This window comes from Arachis hypogaea, chromosome 16 (genome assembly GCF_003086295.3).
Source record: "Arachis hypogaea cultivar Tifrunner chromosome 16, arahy.Tifrunner.gnm2.J5K5, whole genome shotgun sequence".
Taxonomy (NCBI): domain Eukaryota; kingdom Viridiplantae; phylum Streptophyta; class Magnoliopsida; order Fabales; family Fabaceae; genus Arachis; species Arachis hypogaea.
Window position 1 is genome coordinate 1,948,336 of NC_092051.1, and position 17,353 is coordinate 1,965,688.

General features: G+C 44.1%; 1 protein-coding gene across 2 annotated transcripts; it reads right to left on the bottom strand.

Annotated features, from left to right (window-relative positions):
- Nucleotides 1-224: 224 nt before the first annotated feature.
- On the bottom strand, nucleotides 225-5,788 carry LOC112756362 (VAN3-binding protein). Of its 2 annotated transcripts, none has more exons than XM_025804928.2 (7): nucleotides 5,294-5,788; nucleotides 5,047-5,175; nucleotides 1,544-1,976; nucleotides 1,123-1,377; nucleotides 977-1,026; nucleotides 833-890; nucleotides 225-725 (listed from the first exon to the last, which is right to left on the bottom strand). In XM_025804928.2, exons 1-7 carry the CDS (start codon nucleotides 5,684-5,686, stop codon nucleotides 511-513), a joined length of 1,533 nt encoding a protein of 510 aa, XP_025660713.1. In that variant the 5' UTR covers nucleotides 5,687-5,788; the 3' UTR covers nucleotides 225-510. The 2 variants fall into 2 exon arrangements, with proteins under 2 accessions (XP_025660713.1, XP_025660715.1); XM_025804930.2 differs by having other exon boundaries at nucleotides 5,047-5,172; nucleotides 5,294-5,766.
- Between the last annotated feature and the right edge of the window lie 11,565 nt (nucleotides 5,789-17,353).

Below are 17,353 nucleotides of genomic sequence, written 5' to 3' on the forward strand. Positions count from 1 at the left end.
TAAGCTTTTTCTAGAAGGGAAAAGGGCCTTGCTTTACTCTCCGTTTTCCTACATATTTTTTTTGGGTGGGGTGGGGCCCCTTTGTTTCACTTTGGATTCTATATGATGTTCCATTTTGATGCAAACAAACCCTCAGTCAAAACAACTCTTGTAGAGGAAATTAAGACAAATTCCAGAGATGGAAATGAACAGTTATGTTATGACTTATTAATTAGACCATATAGTGACTCAGAATAGCTGTTGCATAAAAATTCTTAGAATTATAGGGACTTGAGACAAGGCATAGTTACCCAAATAAATAAAGAAATAAAACTCCTACAATTGCACAAATTCAGACAGCAGAGGATTTTTGCTTAAGTTACAAAGTTCACTTGAGTTGAGTCCTTGCCACAGACGACTATCTACGGTTACACATGCAAAATGCATTATAATGCATATAATTTGAATTTAGTTCAGTAGTCAGCAGTAACTAGAGACTCAATTAATAGTAATTAGTGTAAGATGCATGGATCAGTTTCCAAATCTGTTTTGTCTTTGTGCAACAATGGAAAGAAGCCTGGAGACCCCTTGAGTCCAGATATCATATTCCCTTTGATTTCTACACTCAAACTCCACAATACCCCTTGCATCTGTCTTCAACCCAAAGTATTTCCGCTTTTCGCCATCATCAAGCAGATGTCTCCCTGGCCATGCTGGTAAGTCTGTGCAAATATCTTGCACAACATCTGCAAATTCAAGATTACAAAGAATTTAGTATGTGTTTATGATCAGGATTATCCCCATATATATAAGGAAAACAATGTTGTGACTTGTAAAGCCAAAGGTAGCTTACTCTTTTTCTTTTTGGTAATGGTTCCTGCAACATGTTTGCTCTTCATTTTCAGCATCACCTGAAATTTTTACAAACTATGATGAACTGATACAGATAAAGAATCTCATCATCTGATGTGAATTCTTGAAAGAAAAAAAAAATTACCTGGCCTGTTCGATGTATGTAAACAGAAACTATTTTCCAGTGAAGATCACCTGCAGTTTTCATCATTACTATGTCAAGTCATTTTGCCAACAAAATAATATTTGATTTAATACTAGCAGCAGCATTTGTGATTGATGTTCTGTTACCTTTGCGGGTTCGTTTGAGCAATTCAGTTCCCTTAGCAAGTAGCTCTTGGCTGCAGACGCCGAGAAAATTCTCTCCATTGAGAATCTCCCCACTATCACTTGTGCTGGTATTGTTGCTGTTATTGTTATTGGTATTTGTAGTACCTTTGCCAGAAATTCCAATCCCTCCTCTGCCTTTCTCTAATGGTGTCACTGCAGCAATGTTCCATACCTCTTTCAATGCTCTTGCCTTCAGGGTAGCTGCTCCTCTTAGAGCTGTAAACATTAATAATTAAGATCAGGGTCATCATTACTATCTCTTAGTGTCACACTACACATGCCAACATGAACAAAAGACACACTTTATCCTATGAGGGACTAATTAATTGACAATGCAACTATACTCTTGTTGATTCTTGACAGTGTCATCAAGGAGTGCTACCTGTTGCAGCTGCAGCGGTAAGAGTAGTGATATCATCATGAGAGCGAACATTGACAGCTGAGCTAACCACAGAAGCTAGGTGGTCTCTCTCAGCCCCCATTGCCTCAGCAGCCTCGACGCACTGCGCGGCCACCAATGTGGCTGCAGAGGCCACAGCCATGTCAGTCTTGGCCATCCTCTCATCCTTGCTTGGTGCAGATGAAGCAGCCGTTGCAGCCGCGATGGCTGCCACGGCAGAAGCCACTGCAGCCACTGAGATGGTAGCATGCAGCTGAGCATTGTGAGTTCTTGTTTCTTCTTTCTTCTTCTCCCTCCTGTCCTTCAACCATCTTCCAACTGTCTTTGGCCCTGAGGGTGCCGCGCCATTGCCAATTGCAGCACTGGCTCTTCCACCATTGAATAAGGGGTGAATGGAATTGTTTGCCCGGAAAAACTGCAAACACATTGATAAGGCTATCAGATGTTACAATACTAACACGGTTCAGGACACCTTATGATATGAACCCTGCTTAAATTGAATCCATATCTTATTCAATAGCAGATGAAATGAGTCAATCTGCAATTCTACACTATGCACATATAATGATATAACACTACCCTTCTCTCTTTGAATTCTAAGATTGTAATTATACGTAGATATAATAACACTGATACAGTAATCTCTTATTTATGATGGGTGTTACTAACGCTGCCTGGAACTCTATTGTAAGTGTTTACTGCAGAATTTATCATCTAAGTAATCTCCATTTTTTTCTAAATATATTATAAGCTAGTGTAGTTATACTCGTGTTGATTTAACATGTAAAACTGTTCATAGACCAAAAGCAAACAAAAGAACTGTTTGAAAGACAACATAGTATGGATCAGCTGTGACATTGTCATTATTGTCACTGTTGGCGATGTCCTACCCTTACTGTATGTTCTGGTGTTCAACTGTTCATTGGTGTTGGGAATAAGACACAATTCCCCCTTGAGAAAACACCTTTGACAGAGAAATAAAATAGACACAATCACAACACAAGAATTTAACGTGGAAACTCCAATTACCGGAGAAAAAACCACGGCCGTTGTCAAATGACAACCAGAGAATATCACTATGTGAAAATTGTTACAACACATAGACTTCTTTCTCTCACCGGCACCCCAGTACACCCACACTCTTTCAAAGCAAATATCTAACTACACCTCACAACACTCTCTAATCAAAGAGTACAGAGGAAAAGAAAAATCAGATACAAGCTTAAAGTGTTTCTGACTGGTGCAAAAACAAATGGAGAACTTAGCCTCATATTTATAGCCTAGGCCACCCACTCCATTTGCTATCCTAAGCAATGTGGGACTAATTCAACCAAATCCTAACAATCTCCACCTTGATTGAAATAGTCACACATCTTCAGCTTCCATTGTCAACACCGACAATTCTTTGCTGCCATTGTCTATACCGACAATCATAGTTCAGAGAACTATCATACTCCACCATGAAAGTATACTCACTTGGAATTAGACCACTCCAAGAATTTCGCCTTGGTACAGATCGAAACCTTGCTGAAAATTCATGGTGCAACTTCCAAATTGGCTTTTCCTGGAAGTTCTTCAGCCATCGACCTAACTCCGCCACACACCTTGCATCTCAACGCCAACCAATGCCCGTGTGCAATTGTGGACCTGATTGCCACAACTCATCCTTATCCATGGCAGTGCGGTAATACCATGAGGATACTTCTTGTCTTCTAGAGAACATCATCTTCTCTCATAGAGAGAGCAACCAGAGATCTTCTCCTTCAACGCCTTGTGCAAACCTGATTGTATCAACACATCCTTGACTTGTATTTGCCACAAGCCAAAATTGATTCTTCCATCAAAATTTTCTATTTCAAGCTTCACAGCACTTGAATATCCTGACATTGTTGCAACCGTATACTGGAATAGTATAACTCAACTGTAGACCGTGCACTAGGAAGGGTCCCCAGGAAAGAGAGGTGGGTCACAATGGACACACTTAAATACCAAGTCTTTCCTTAGCCAGAACCTTTTCCAAATTGCACTCTCACAGAGTCACACTGCCTTCCAGCAACAACAACAGCAACCAAAGATCAACCTCAAGCTACAGGACAAAATTCTTTTTTGATGTGGAAGATCAGACTAGGCTGCAACCACAGAGCATACTAAGAATAAATCCCACCGAACCGAAGCTCTGATACCACTTGTTGGGAATAAGACACAATTCCCCCTTGAGAAAACACCTTTGACAGAGAAATAAAATAGACACAATCACAACACAAGAATTTAACGTGGAAACTCCAATTACCGGAGAAAAAACCACGGCCGTTGTCAAATGACAACCAGAGAATATCACTATGTGAAAATTGTTACAACACATAGACTTCTTTCTCTCACCGGCACCCCAGTACACCCACACTCTTTCAAAGCAAATATCTAACTACACCTCACAACACTCTCTAATCAAAGAGTACAGAGGAAAAGAAAAATCAGATACAAGCTTAAAGTGTTTCTGACTGGTGCAAAAACAAATGGAGAACTTAGCCTCATATTTATAGCCTAGGCCACCCACTCCATTTGCTATCCTAAGCAATGTGGGACTAATTCAACCAAATCCTAACAATTGGTTAGTTTCATACTTTCATGAATTTAGTAAAAATGGAAGAAAGGGGCGAAATTGAGAAGCTGGGGGTGGTTTGCGTGGATGCAAAGTTAAAGGGGGACACAGTCAAATCTGTTTTTGTCATCTTCTGAAGCGTTCATAACTACTGATTCAGTATCAGCAAACAATGCAAGTTGACTAGAATACGCACAAAATGGTTAAAGACCTTATAAAGTGTAAATCTTTTTAAATGAGATTAAAGAGTGGGAAGAAAACTAAACTAAAAAAAAGCATGGCCTTGTTGATCTTCCAAGCTCCTTTGTTTCACACTTCTTTTGATGGAGATAAAGTCACTAACTCTCATGTCATCAATATATGTAGGTTTGAACAGAGGTCCTAAAGCTATGTTCAAGTGTGCAGGTTAATGAGTGAATCACCATCCTAGCCCCTATAATGGTCACATAGGGGCCCCCTCAAAGTTTGGTTCCAACATTTATTGCATGTTTTTTCTTGTTTTCTTTTCTTTTTATTAAAAGAGTTATTTGATGAAAGAAAATGGTACTCTTTAATGTTTGTTAATAAGCTTTATCAGAGCAGACAAAAGCTAACGCTGCATTTTCCAGATTACTAAAGAAACATAAACAGAACCCAATAAATAAATAAATAAATAAATAAAAAGAATAAAAGAGAAAAGAATCATGTAACCACATACATAAAAGAATCATGTTTAGACTAAATAAAATATTTTCTTTTTTCTTCTAAGAACAAGATGATTGGGAGTTTGTTATTACATACATCAGCAACAAAAAACTATTGCAACAGTGATGAGAAACACAAAGAATAGTTACCTCAACAACATCAAAATTCAAAACAGAAAAAGAAAGGAAAAAGAGATAGGTACCTTAACAACATCATCAAATTCATCAGAAGGTGAAATTGGGGGACTGTCTGTTCCGGTTAACGAACCACCACCATTCAGAGGCTCACTACTGTGTGAGAGTCTTCCAGAAGTTAATGGCGACACTTCCTGCTGTCACATAATAACAAAACAACTTCATAACCCCATAACTTAGTTTCTAGAATCTCAAAACATTTAACAAAACTAAATGTTTTGCTAACTAAAATGTAAATATGTTAGTATAGGATACCTCTCTTGCTGATTGTGACATAATGCGTTCAAGGACAAGCTGAGAGGTAGCAGAAGAAACAAAAGAGAACTGGTTCTTGGACAAAGAAGTAGTTGAGATGAGAGATGAGGATGGGAACTCTTCAGAGTCACCACAACCGGTTTCTTCGGGAATAAGGGAAGAAGAAGAAGTGTAGGAACCATTTGAAGTAGTCTTGGAAGAAGGAGGAAGAAGATGATGAAGTGGTGGTTGGTGAGGAGCCAGTGCCTTACAGACCTCAAGGGCTGAGGCACTCCATGAGCGAGACAGGAACTCCATTGGCACCCTTGGACTCTCCGGGAGGTGGGTCCCTCCCGCTGGTGGAGGAAGAAACTCCGGCCGCCGGCAGTTGATGTTGCTGCACTTTGCTTCCATGTATGTCAAGTAGAGTCGTCAGTAGTGTGAGAGACTGTTTTGTGTGCTGCTTATGTTCAATGTTTTCAGAGGTGGTAGCAAGCATATGTAAGAGCCTATATATAATCACTTTCTTTTTCTAAACACAAATTTTCTCATATCCTAAAAAAGTGGGAAAATGACAAAATTATAGTTTAAATAAAAAAACTATCCATCATTATATAATTATATATATAGGATGGATTTTAGTATCCTCATGTTTACCGTGATTATAATAATTTTGTAGTTGTTAAAATTAAGGTGACAAATTTTTTTATATTTTAGTAATATTTCTTTTAGCAACGTTTTTTAAAAAGCGTCGTTAAATAATAAAAATATTAATGAAGAGTGCTAGAGGGTCAGTAACTTTTTTTATTTTTAGTCATTAAGTAGTCATTAATGATATTTTTAATGGTGTGAGATTTCATCCAATAAAATTGTTGGCCCCTAAATTTTTTCAATATTAATTTAATTTTAATAATATTTTTTAAAATATTATAATCACGGTAATCATCGTAGCATAAGTATACTAAAATGAAAAAAATATGTATATAATGTTTTTTTTTTTTTACGTAAGATCTAGAATTATTATATCTCTTATAAAGGATAATTTTTAGTTTACGCTAATTAAGCCTAAAATGTAATAGATGGTTATGCATGATATTGATGATAACAATGATGATTACATTTTAAATAAACATATGTTATGTGAGATACATTTTTAATTAATTACAAGAAGAAACACTACTTATTTAAAGTACAATCAATGATGGAAGAGTAAGCATTAATTATAATATTTATTTGTAAGAAATTACAGACCTATGTAATAGAATCTAATTTTCCATAGGCACCTTTTTTTTTTTTTTTGTTATTTCCCCCCTTAAATGGTAATGGAAGCACTTCTTCTAATGGCGTAGCCCTGGTCAGCAAATGGTGGTGTAGAGTGGCTTAAAGGGTAAAGGAATGGTCAAACAGCATGTGAATATGAAGTACATTGGCGTCAAGGATCCCTATAAAAAGTTAAATATTTGGTCTCTGATTTGTGCTAACACTACTATACATAGCTGTTAGGTAGCGTTTGGTAGAGAGATAGAGATTGAGACTGAGGATAAAGACTAAGAGACAGAAACCGATAAATTTCAGTATTTTATTTGGTACAAAATGAGAGACAGAAATTGAAACAAGAATAAAACTCTAATTTAATTTGCACAAAGGATAAAATTGAAATTAATTAATTGAAATGAAAGTATTTTAGGTATAAAATGTTATTAAAATTTCAGTCCCTTGTGTCCCGTCTTTTTGGAAGTACTGAAATACTGAAATTTTAGGGACAGAGACAAAAATTTTAGTACCAGTCTCTGAACTAACAAACATGATACCGTGTCTCAGTTTTCCTATCTCTATCCCAATACCTCAAAACAAACACTACCTAAACATAGAGCTGCATATTCCATTTACTAATTAGATTTGCTTATTAATAAACAAATCAAAGTTTAGATCTTCTTAGTATTACAATTATTGTGTTATTACTTATTAGATAAGAATAGCGAAACCGGATTGAGAATCTCTTTTGAGGATTTTTAATTGGGATATCATCACTTTGGTTAATTACGAATTTAATTAATTTTCTGTTTCTCAATCATTGTTCAACTTAAGGTACATACTACTATCATTGGTATGACAATATATTTATTGAATGTGGAAGGAACATTCTCAGATCCCAAAGCATGCACCCCACAAAAAATTGTAGAAATATTGGCATGGTATATTCATGAACAAGACAAAAAGATAATGGGGGACAGAATGAAATAATTTGGAGCAGGTTTAATTAGAGAATAATGATGCAAGTATAGTCTTATGTTTGATTATTTGTGAGAAGATAGGTAGTTAATTAATAGAGGTAGGACCATGCATTGGGGTAAGAAGATGCTGCGGTTCTGACATGAAGGTAGGGTGGGTGAGGGTATGAGACTGTGTGGAGAGTGATGGTGTTCGTTCTTGTCGAAGGAGTTGGCAACGTCCATGGCCGACAAGTTTTCATGTCCAAACAAGGCCTTACCATCTCACTATCTCCCTATACTACTAAACCTCTCTTCTCTGCTAAAATGCGCGTGCTTACACACGTCACCCTCTCTTACCTTTTTTTTCTCTTTAACAGTATTTTTTATTTTTTTAAGGCATTTTTTAATTATTAAAATTTAATATATATAATCGATTAAATTATATTATTTTATTAAAGTTAGACCAAATAAATTAGTTTGATCGAAAAATTAATAAATCTGTACGAGATGTCTCTGGTACAGTTTGAGGAGTGGATCGGGAACCTACGGGCGAAGCCGGAACCGGATTGCTTGACTGGAACGATGGGGGATGGTACCTGCAAAGACACTCCGACGCTCAAGTCAGAATGGATCTGAGAGGTAGAAAGTGTGTGGAATGAATGAATACCTGGGGGGACCTGGGTCCTCTTTTATAGGTGATGGTGAATATCTTATCTTATCTTTATTTGGTTAAGATAAGAGAGATATTTGGGTTAGAGGCTTTGGAGGGCCGGTGTTAGGGCCTTTGTGTCGAAGCGGGTCGTCCCCGGGTAACCGGGTATGCGGGGTCCGTGGGTTGGATCCGTAACAGTTGCCCCCGCAGCGGGAGAGCGAGCGAGGTCGGTCTGTCGCTGGGAGACGTTTGTCATGGGCTCGATTTTTCTCGGGTGCCCGTCTGGTTTCTTTGAGATGAGGTCGGTGCCTCGGTCTCCGTGTTGTGGAAGATTCGTCTGACCGTTTAGGTCTGACGTGACTCTTCCGTATCAGTCGCGTCTGTTGCGTTCTTCGAGGCGTTACCTTTTTTCGAGGGGGTATTTATTGCAGGTTGTGCTTTTTCCTTTTTGCCCTTGCGTTTGCTTTGCTTTCTAAGGGTATTTTCGTCGTTGTACTTCTTTCAAAAACCGTTTTGGTTTTCCTCCTTTAGTTCCCTCGTTCTGCTTTTACTTCTCTATTGCTTCTCTTAGTTACAGCATTTCCCATTCTCCATTTTTGCTTTCTTTGGTTTCGGTTGGTCTTCTTCTGCGGCGTCTTTCCTTGGGGTTGTCTTCCTTCGATTTATCAGGTTAGCATTTCTCTTGTTTCTTTTTGCTTTCTTCTGCTTTATTTTCTGCAGCATTTTGTTTTTTGTTTTTGCTAAGTGTAGCTGTTTTAGGGTAGTTTTTGTGGTGTTTGTATGGTGGTTTAGATAGTTCTGTTGGGTTCCTAGAATAGGGTTGGGGCGAGTGCCACCGTATAATTGGTGGTGTGCGGTGGCGGTATTTTTGGTTTTTTCCCGCCGTCGTTTTCTGCCGTGAGGTTTGGCTGACGGTGGTGCTCGTCGATATTTTAGGTATGGCTCGCCGACGGACGGAGGGTGTGAGGGCTCCGGTGGCCCCGGCGGGGGGTGTCCCTGACCTTTTTTCTTGGGTCACCAGTGATGTTTGGGGGACACCGTCGCGGATGACGGAGGCGGACCTCCAACGGCTCCGTGATGAAGGGGCTGTTTGTGGGGGTGGCGATGCCGAACGCCACTACGAGCTTGCTCTCCCTGGGGTTGACGAGAGGGTTTGCTATACCAATCTCGATTCCCCGACAGTGCCGGATTGGATGTGGGTGTATGAGGCGATGTTCACCCGACTTGGTGTTCGGCTTCCCTTTTCTCCTTTCGTTCAGCAGTTGTTGAATCGGTGCTTCGTGGCGCCGTCCCAGCTACATCCGAACAGCTGGGCGGCAATACGGTCCTTTGAGCTCGTTTGTGATTACTTAGAGTTACCTGCCTCAGTGAATGTTTTTCTTTTCCTTTTCTTGTGTACTCTTCCGACTAAGGAGGGGAAGCATAAAAAGGGGTATGTGTCTTTCCGAGCTCAGCCCCATCGTCGGATTTTTGGTTTATACGAAGACTCCTTCCACGGTTTTAAGAGTGGTTATTTTAAGGTTCGTCCCGCGGGGGGACATCATCCCTTTTGGTTGACGTTGGAGGGTGATCGTCGGTTCCCCACTTACTGGAATTTTAAGGCAGGTCCGTCGGTTTTTACTCGGGTTTCGAAAGAGTTCCTGTCCTCGGAGGATCGGGATATTGCTCTCGTTTTGTGGCAGTTGTTTGGAGAGCGTCCTCTTAATCCCCGAGACGTGATGGGTGATCCGGTTGCTTGCCGATCATATGTTGGTGTGTGTCTGTTTTTTCTTTGGTTTTTATGTTTTGTTTCCCGTTTTTGTAACTTGGGATTTTTTGTATTGTTTGCAGTCGAGATGGCTGGTGGCTTGACGTCGTTGGCTCGTTTGAAGGCGGCGATGGCCCTAGAGGAGGGGTCGTCGTCTCCGGCTACTCCTGTTTCTAACCCTGCCGTGGATTCTCAGCCAGTTTCTCAGGAGGTGATTTCCTCGGGTGCACGGGCCGAGGCTCAAGTTTCTCCGGGGCCTACGAACTCTCCTGAAGTCGTTGTGGTGACGGCTGCTGAGGCTTCTCGGAAGAGAAGGAGGCCTGAGGACCCGAGCAGCGAGACCTTTGAGGATGAAGGTTTGGTGCCCAGTGTGATGGACCGACGTTTCGATGCTCCGGGGTTTATTGATCAACACTTGATGCCTGGGACGGAGCCGTTTTTTGATGGCTGCGATGTCTCGTTCCAGGCTAAGTCGGTGTATCGTGCTCTTCTCCGATCTGCCGTTGTTGTTCGAAAGGCCGAGCCCGTGATGGCGCAAGTTGGCTTGTTGGATAAGAAGCTCCGTCATTCTCAGGCTGAGGTGGCTAAGCTGAAGGAGGAGCTTGAGGCTGCCGGGGTTGCTAGGGAGAAGGCGGTGAAGTCATCCGAGGAAGCCGGGGCGGAGATTCTCCGGCTTTCTGAGGTTGAAACTTCGCTTCTTTCTCAACTGGCAGAGGAGCGGCAACGGGCTTCTGATGCGGGTTCTCGGGCGGCTGTGCTTCTCAGTGAATCGGAGAGTTTGAAGGCCGAGGTCGCTGCCTTGAGGAGGGAGAAGGCGGAGTTATTGGCTGATGCAAAGGGTGCGATTGCGGCTACCGAAGAGACGATGAGGGCTCAGGCTTTAGTGCTGGCTCCTGGAGCGGATGTGTCCGTGATGGGGGCCTTTAAGATTGTTCGTGATGGCCAGATCGTTGATCTCGAGTAGCTTTCTATCTTTATCTTTTTTGTGTTTTTCTTCAGACTGTGTTTTTGGATACTTTTGGATGGCCAAGGGCCGTGTATTTTGGGATATTGGAACACCGAACTTTCGTTTTATTAGTGTTTTTGGGCCGTTCGGGCCTTTTTGTATGTTCCGTTGTTATATTGTTTTTGGGCCGTCCGGGCCTTCTTTATATTCCGTTTTTAGGCTATTTTGCTCCCTCGGACCGTCGTTTGGTCGGATTTTTTCATGGATATCCGCGTATTTTGGGCCTGGGGGGTGATCAGTCCCCCAATTGTGGCCGTGTTTTCGTTCCGTTTTTGGGACGTTTAGGAAAATAAAAATAGCTGTTTTAATGGAATTTTTATTGATGGTTGGGCCTCGTTAAAACCCTCCGTTGGTGGTGGGAAAGAGTACCCGAGTTTGAAACTTAGATGAAATAAAAATTTAGAATTTGTAAACTGGTAGGAGAAGTACAAAAACAGAGATGAGGGCAATGGTGCGACCTTGTGGGTTGGTCTAGGCGTAGTATCGTCGCAAGTTGGCGGCGTTCCATGTTCTCGGGACTTCGTCGCCGTTGAGCCTTTCGAGTTTGTACGCTCATTTTCCGATTACGGCCTTGATTCTGTATGGTCCTTCCCAGTTGGGGGTGAGCTTCCCTTCTCCTGGGGTTGGGGGACCGATGTCGTTTCGTCGTAAGACGAGGTCGTTGGCCGCGAATTCTCGCCGGATGACTCCGTGATTGTATCTCAGGCTGATTCTTTGCTTTAGGGCTAGCTCTCTGAGATGGGTTATACTTCTTGTTTCGTCAATGAGGTCTCGTTCTGCTTCCTCGTCGTTACCTCCTACCGTTTTCCTGGGGCTTGGGTCTCCGATCTCTACCGGGATGACCGCCTCGACACCGTATGTTAGTCGGAAAGGTGTTTCTCCTGTTGTCGTTTGAGGTGTGGTTCGGTATGACCATAGGACCGACCCGAGTTCGTCGGCCCATAGCCCTTTAGCTTCGTCGAGCCGCTTTTTAAGTCCTTTGACGATTATTTTGTTTGCGGATTCCACCTGTCCGTTTGTCTGGGGGTGTTCTACCGAGCTGAAACGGTGGGATACACGCAGCCCCTCTAAAAATTCTCTGAATTTTTTGTCAGTGAATTGGGTTCCGTTGTCCGAGATGACGATCTCGGGGATCCCGAATCGGGTGATGATCTGACGCCAGAGGAATTTTCGGCATTGGGTTGCCGTTATGGTGGACAGGGGTTCGGCTTCGATCCATTTAGTATAATAGTCTATGGCGACGATGAGGTATCTGAGTTGGCCAGGTGCCGTAGGGAAAGGTCCGACGAGGTCGATGCCCCAAGTGCCGAATGGCCGTTCTGCCGATATGGTGCTGAGCTGGTGCGGTGCGGCTTGGTGGATATTGGCGTGTCTTTGGCATTTGTCGCAGTTTTTAACTATTTGCATGGAATCTCGGATGACCGTGGGCCAGAAGTAGCCTGCTCTGATGATTTTTTGGGCTAAAGTCTTGCCTCCGACGTGGTGACCACAGCAACCTTCGTGGATTTCACGGAGTATGTACTCCGTGTTCTCGGGTTCGATGCATTTGAGCAGTGGTTGCGAGAATCCGCGTTTGTATAGCTGTCCTGCGACGATGGTATAGTTGGCGGCTTCCCTCTTTATTCGCTTTTCCTCCTTGGGATCTGGTGGTAGTGTTCCATCGAGGAGGTATTGCAGGATCGGGTAGGTCCAAGATCCCTGGTTCGAGATTGTCAGGTGAGCGTTGGTTGTTGTTGACACGGAAGGTGTCTTAACGACTTCCTGGATTAACGATTTGTTACCGTGTCCGGGTTTGGTACTGGCCAGCTTGGAGAGTAGATCTGCTCTGGCATTTCATTCCCTAGGGACGTGCCGTATGGTGACGTGTTCGAACCCTTCTCGTAGTTTGTTTACCCTAGCGAGGTATTGTTGGAGTAGGGGGTCTCGTGTCTGGTAGTCTCCGTTAATTTGGGAACTGACTACTTGTGAATCGGTATTTACTTCTAGGACCTTTGCTCCGACTTCCTGGGCTAAGGATAGGCCTGCCAAGAGGGCCTCGTATTCTGCTTGGTTGTTCGATACTGGAAATTCGTATCGTACCGACTGTTCGATCGTGATTCCGTCTTGATTTTCGAGTATGACTCCGGCGCCTCCGTAGGTGGAGTTTGATGAGCCGTCGACATGTAGTTTCCATGATTCGGGGGTGAGCTTTCCCGGGGTCATCTCGGCAATGAAGTCGGCCATAGCTTGTGCTTTGATCGCATTCCGGGGTTCGAATTTGATCTGGAATTGAGATAGTTCAATGGACCACGCTAGCATTCTTCCAGCTAGGTCGGGTTTCTGCAACACCTGTTTGACCGCTTGGTCGGTTCGAACCGTCACGGGATGAGCTTGGAAGTATTGTCGTAGGCGTCGGGAGGCTGTAAGGAGTGTGAAAGCTAGCTTTTCTAAGCGTGAGTAGCGAGCTTCTGCGTCTTGTAGGACTTTGCTTATGAAGTATATGGGTTTTTGTTCCTTTTTCTCGTTTTCACGGACAAGTGCTACTGTGAGTGCTTCTTCCGTTATGGAGAGGTATAAGTAAAGTGTTTCCCCTGTTTGGGGTTTGGCGAGGATTGGTGGTTCCGCTAGGACCCTCTTGAAGTGTTGGAATGCTTCTTCACATTCCGTCTCCCATTTGAAGGGGGCTTCTTTTTTCATTAGTTTGAAGAAAGGGGTCACTTTTTGGGCCGAAGCCCCGAGAAAGCGTGACAATGCCGTTAGTCGGCCGGTAAGCCTTTGGATGTCTTTAAGGTTTTTGGGGCTCGTCATCTCGAGGATGGCACGACATTTCTCTGGGTTTGCTTCAACTCCGCGTTGCGTAATCATGAAGCCGAGGAACTTCCCTGCCTCCATTCCGAAGGCGCATTTTGCCGGGTTGAGCCGCATTTGGTGCTTTCGTAGGGTGTTCATTATGACTTTGAGGTCGTCGGTTAGTTGTTCGCCGGATTCGGTCTTGGCGAGCATGTCGTCTATGTAGACTTCTAATTTGTTACCGGATAAGTCTCGGAATATCTTGTTAACCAGTCTTTGATAGGTTGCTCCAGCGTTTTTTAGGCCGAAGGGCATTACTGTGTAGCAGTACGTCCCGTCTGGGGTGATGAATGCTGTTTTCTCTTCGTCTGGTCGGTGCATCGGAATCTAGTTGTATCCGGAGTATGCGTCCATGAAGCTGAGGTATCGGTGACCGGATGCAGCGTCTACCAATCCGTCGATGTTTGGTAGGGGGAAGGCGTCTTTTGGACAAGCTTTGTTGAGGTCCGTGTAGTCGACGCACATTCTACATTTCCCATTAGATTTTTTCACTAGTACGACGTTGGCTAGCCAGGTCGTGTAGGGGAGTTCTCGGATAAAGTTGGCCTCGAGTAGGGCTTTAACTTGTTTTTTGACTTCGGTGGCTCGGTCCGGTGACATTTTTCTTCTCCTTTGTGCTACTGGTTTAGCTTTGGGGTCCACGGCGAGACGGTGAGACATTAGGTCGGGGTTTATTCCCGGCATGTCGGCTGGTGTGAATGCAAACAGGTCTCTATTTTGTTTCAGGAGTTGAGAGAGCTCCTCTTTGAGGTCATATGGGAGGTTCCTATTAATGAAGGTGTATTCTTCTTTGGTTGGCCCTATTTGTATTTTTTCCATATCCCCTTCTGGCTCTGGCCTGGGTTGGCCGTCTTGTCGAGCATCCAGATCGGCTAGGAATACTCCGGCCGCATCTCGGGATTTCTTCCTTAGGGCTAGGCTGGTGTTATCGCATTCGGCTGCGACTTCTCGGTCCCCGTGGATGGTGCCGACGGAGCCGTCGTCAGTTCTGAATTTCATAAGGAGGTATTTGGTAAAGATAACTGCTGAGAAGTCGTTGATTGTTTTCCTTCCGAGGATCACGTTATAGGCTGTGGAGTCTTTTAGGACTACGAATTCAGATAGGATTGTCTTCTTCTGGCTGCTTGTTCCTATGGTGATGGGAAGTGTGATTGAGCCATCTGGTTTGAGGAAGTTGTCTCCGAGTCCCGTGACGCCGTGGCGGTGTGTTTGGAGGTTGTCGTTGCGGAGTCCGAGTTTATCGAAGGCTCCTCGAAAAAGGATGTTTGAGTCTGCCCCGGTGTCTACCAGTATCCTTCGTACGAGTCCTGTTCCGATTCTTGCTGAGATGACGAAAGAGGCATCCTCGGCCGAGGTGCCGTGTTGGCAGTCCTCTGGTAAGAACGTTATCGTATTGTCGGCCGCGGAGATTGGGACTTGGTTCCTTACAGCCATTACCTTGAGGTCTTTCTTCATTGTTAGTTTTGACTTGTTTGATACGTCCTTGCCTGTGATGACGTTTACTATGATGGTTGGATCTTCCTCTGGGCTTTCCCTGGGGGGTTGCTTTTGGGTTCTCGGATTACATCCTTCCCTCTCCGACGACCTGTCTCTCTCCGCGCGTCTCGGTTCTCTGATGACTTTGGCAAATTCTGGGAGTTTGCCATCTCGTATGGCTTGTTCAATGGCGTCTTTAAGGTCGAAACAATCTTGTGTCCTGTGACCGTAACCTCGGTGATATTCGCAGTAAAGGGTTTTGTTGCCACCTGTCCTTTCTTTGAGTTGCCGGGCTTTCGGAATGATGCCTCGATCTGCTACTTGGTGGTATACTTCAGTAATTGGTGCTGTCAGGGGCGTGTAATTAGAGAATTTGCCTATTCTCGGTGGTCGGCTAGTCGGCCTGGGGTGGTCCCGTTGATTCTCTTTGAGTGTTGTGTTTTGGTGGGAAGCCGAATTGCCGCGCTGGGCGTTGCCGTGCTGCCGCTTGTTGGCGGCGACGACCTGGCTAACTTCTTCGTCGTTGATGTAATCTTTGGCGACGTTCTGGATCTCATGCATGGTCCATATCGGTCTGGTGGTGAGGTGTTTGCGAAAATCTTCGTTCATTAGCCCATTGGTTAGGCAAAGGCTTGCGACGGAATCCGTGAGTCCGTCGATCGTTAGGCATTCGTCGTTGAAGCGGTCGAGGTATTTTCTTGTGGATTCTTCTTGTTTTTGTGTGACTCCTAGTAAGCTGATGGGGTGTTTGGCTTTGGTGATCCTAGTAGTGAACTGGGCCATGAACTTTCGTGTAATATCGTGGAAGCTAGCTATGGATCCGTTCGGGAGGGCGTTGAACCATTTGATCGCTGGCCCGGCGAGGGTTACCGGGAAGGCTATGCATCGGACCGCGTCGGCCGCTCCTTCTAGGTTCATTCTGGCCTCAAAGGCCGTTAGATGTTCTTGGGGATCCTTAGTTCCATCGTACTTCATATCGGTAGGTTTGTCGAAGCCTTTGGGGAGTTTTGGCCTTAGGATTCTTTCTGTGAAGGGTGTAGCTCCTATTATTATGTGGTCGTTTCTCGTGCGTTTGGTGTTTCGGTCCCTCCGATCTTCGTCCGAGTAATGTTGATAACTCAGATCTCGAGAGGCGCTGCGGTTATGTTTCTTGTTGTATCGCCGTTCTGGCGATTTCTCGTGTCTGTGATTGCGTGATGAGCTGCGACCGTCTCTTCTGTCGTGTCGTCGGGTTGGCGACCTACCGCGGCGAGATCTTGATCTGGAGGTTGCATGGCTTCCGTGCTCGTCGTTGTGTTTTCCTTTATTGGTTATCTTGCCTTCGAGTTCCTGAACTCGGAGGCAGAGATCCTGGATGATCTGCGCTGCTTTGTCGCTGGCTTTCTCAGGATGTCGTCGGTCCGTGATGTCGTGATCGTTCGCGTTTTGGATAGCGCTTGCTATTCTCGCTTGGTTCGTGACTTCACGGTGCTCGGGGGTTGGGTTAATCGGTTGAGAGTCATCATGGCTTGAGGGGGTTTCTTCCAGGACGTCCCCCATTGGGCCCAGCTGGCGCAAGGTTCCCCACAGACGGCGCCAATGTACGAGATGTCTCTGGTACAATTTGAGGAGTGGATCGGGAACCTACGGGCGAAGCCGGAACCGGATTGCTTGACTGGAACGATGGGGGATGGTACCTGCAAAGACACTCCGACGCTCAAGTCAGAATGGATCTGAGAGGTAGAAAGTGTGTGGAATGAATGAATACCTGGGGGGACCTGGGTCCTCTTTTATAGGTGATGGTGAATATCTTATCTTATCTTTATTTGGTTAAGATAAGAGAGATATTTGGGTTAGAGGCTTTGGAGGGCCGGTGTTAGGGCCTTTGTGTCGAAGCAGGTCGTCCCCGGGTAACCGGGTATGCGGGGTCCGTGGGTTGGATCCGTAACAAAATCAAATTTTAAACTAATTTAAGTTAATATTTTTTTGAGAAAAGGACAAATAGATTCATAACCTTTTGTCCCACGGATATTTTTGTCCTTGACTATTGAAAAATACTTTTAAGTCCCTGACTTTCGCAAAACTTGGACGGATCAGTCCTCCGTCCAAATGCCTCCGTCAAGGACTGATCCGTCCACGTTTTGTGAAGGTCAGGAACTTAAAAGTATTTTTCAATGGT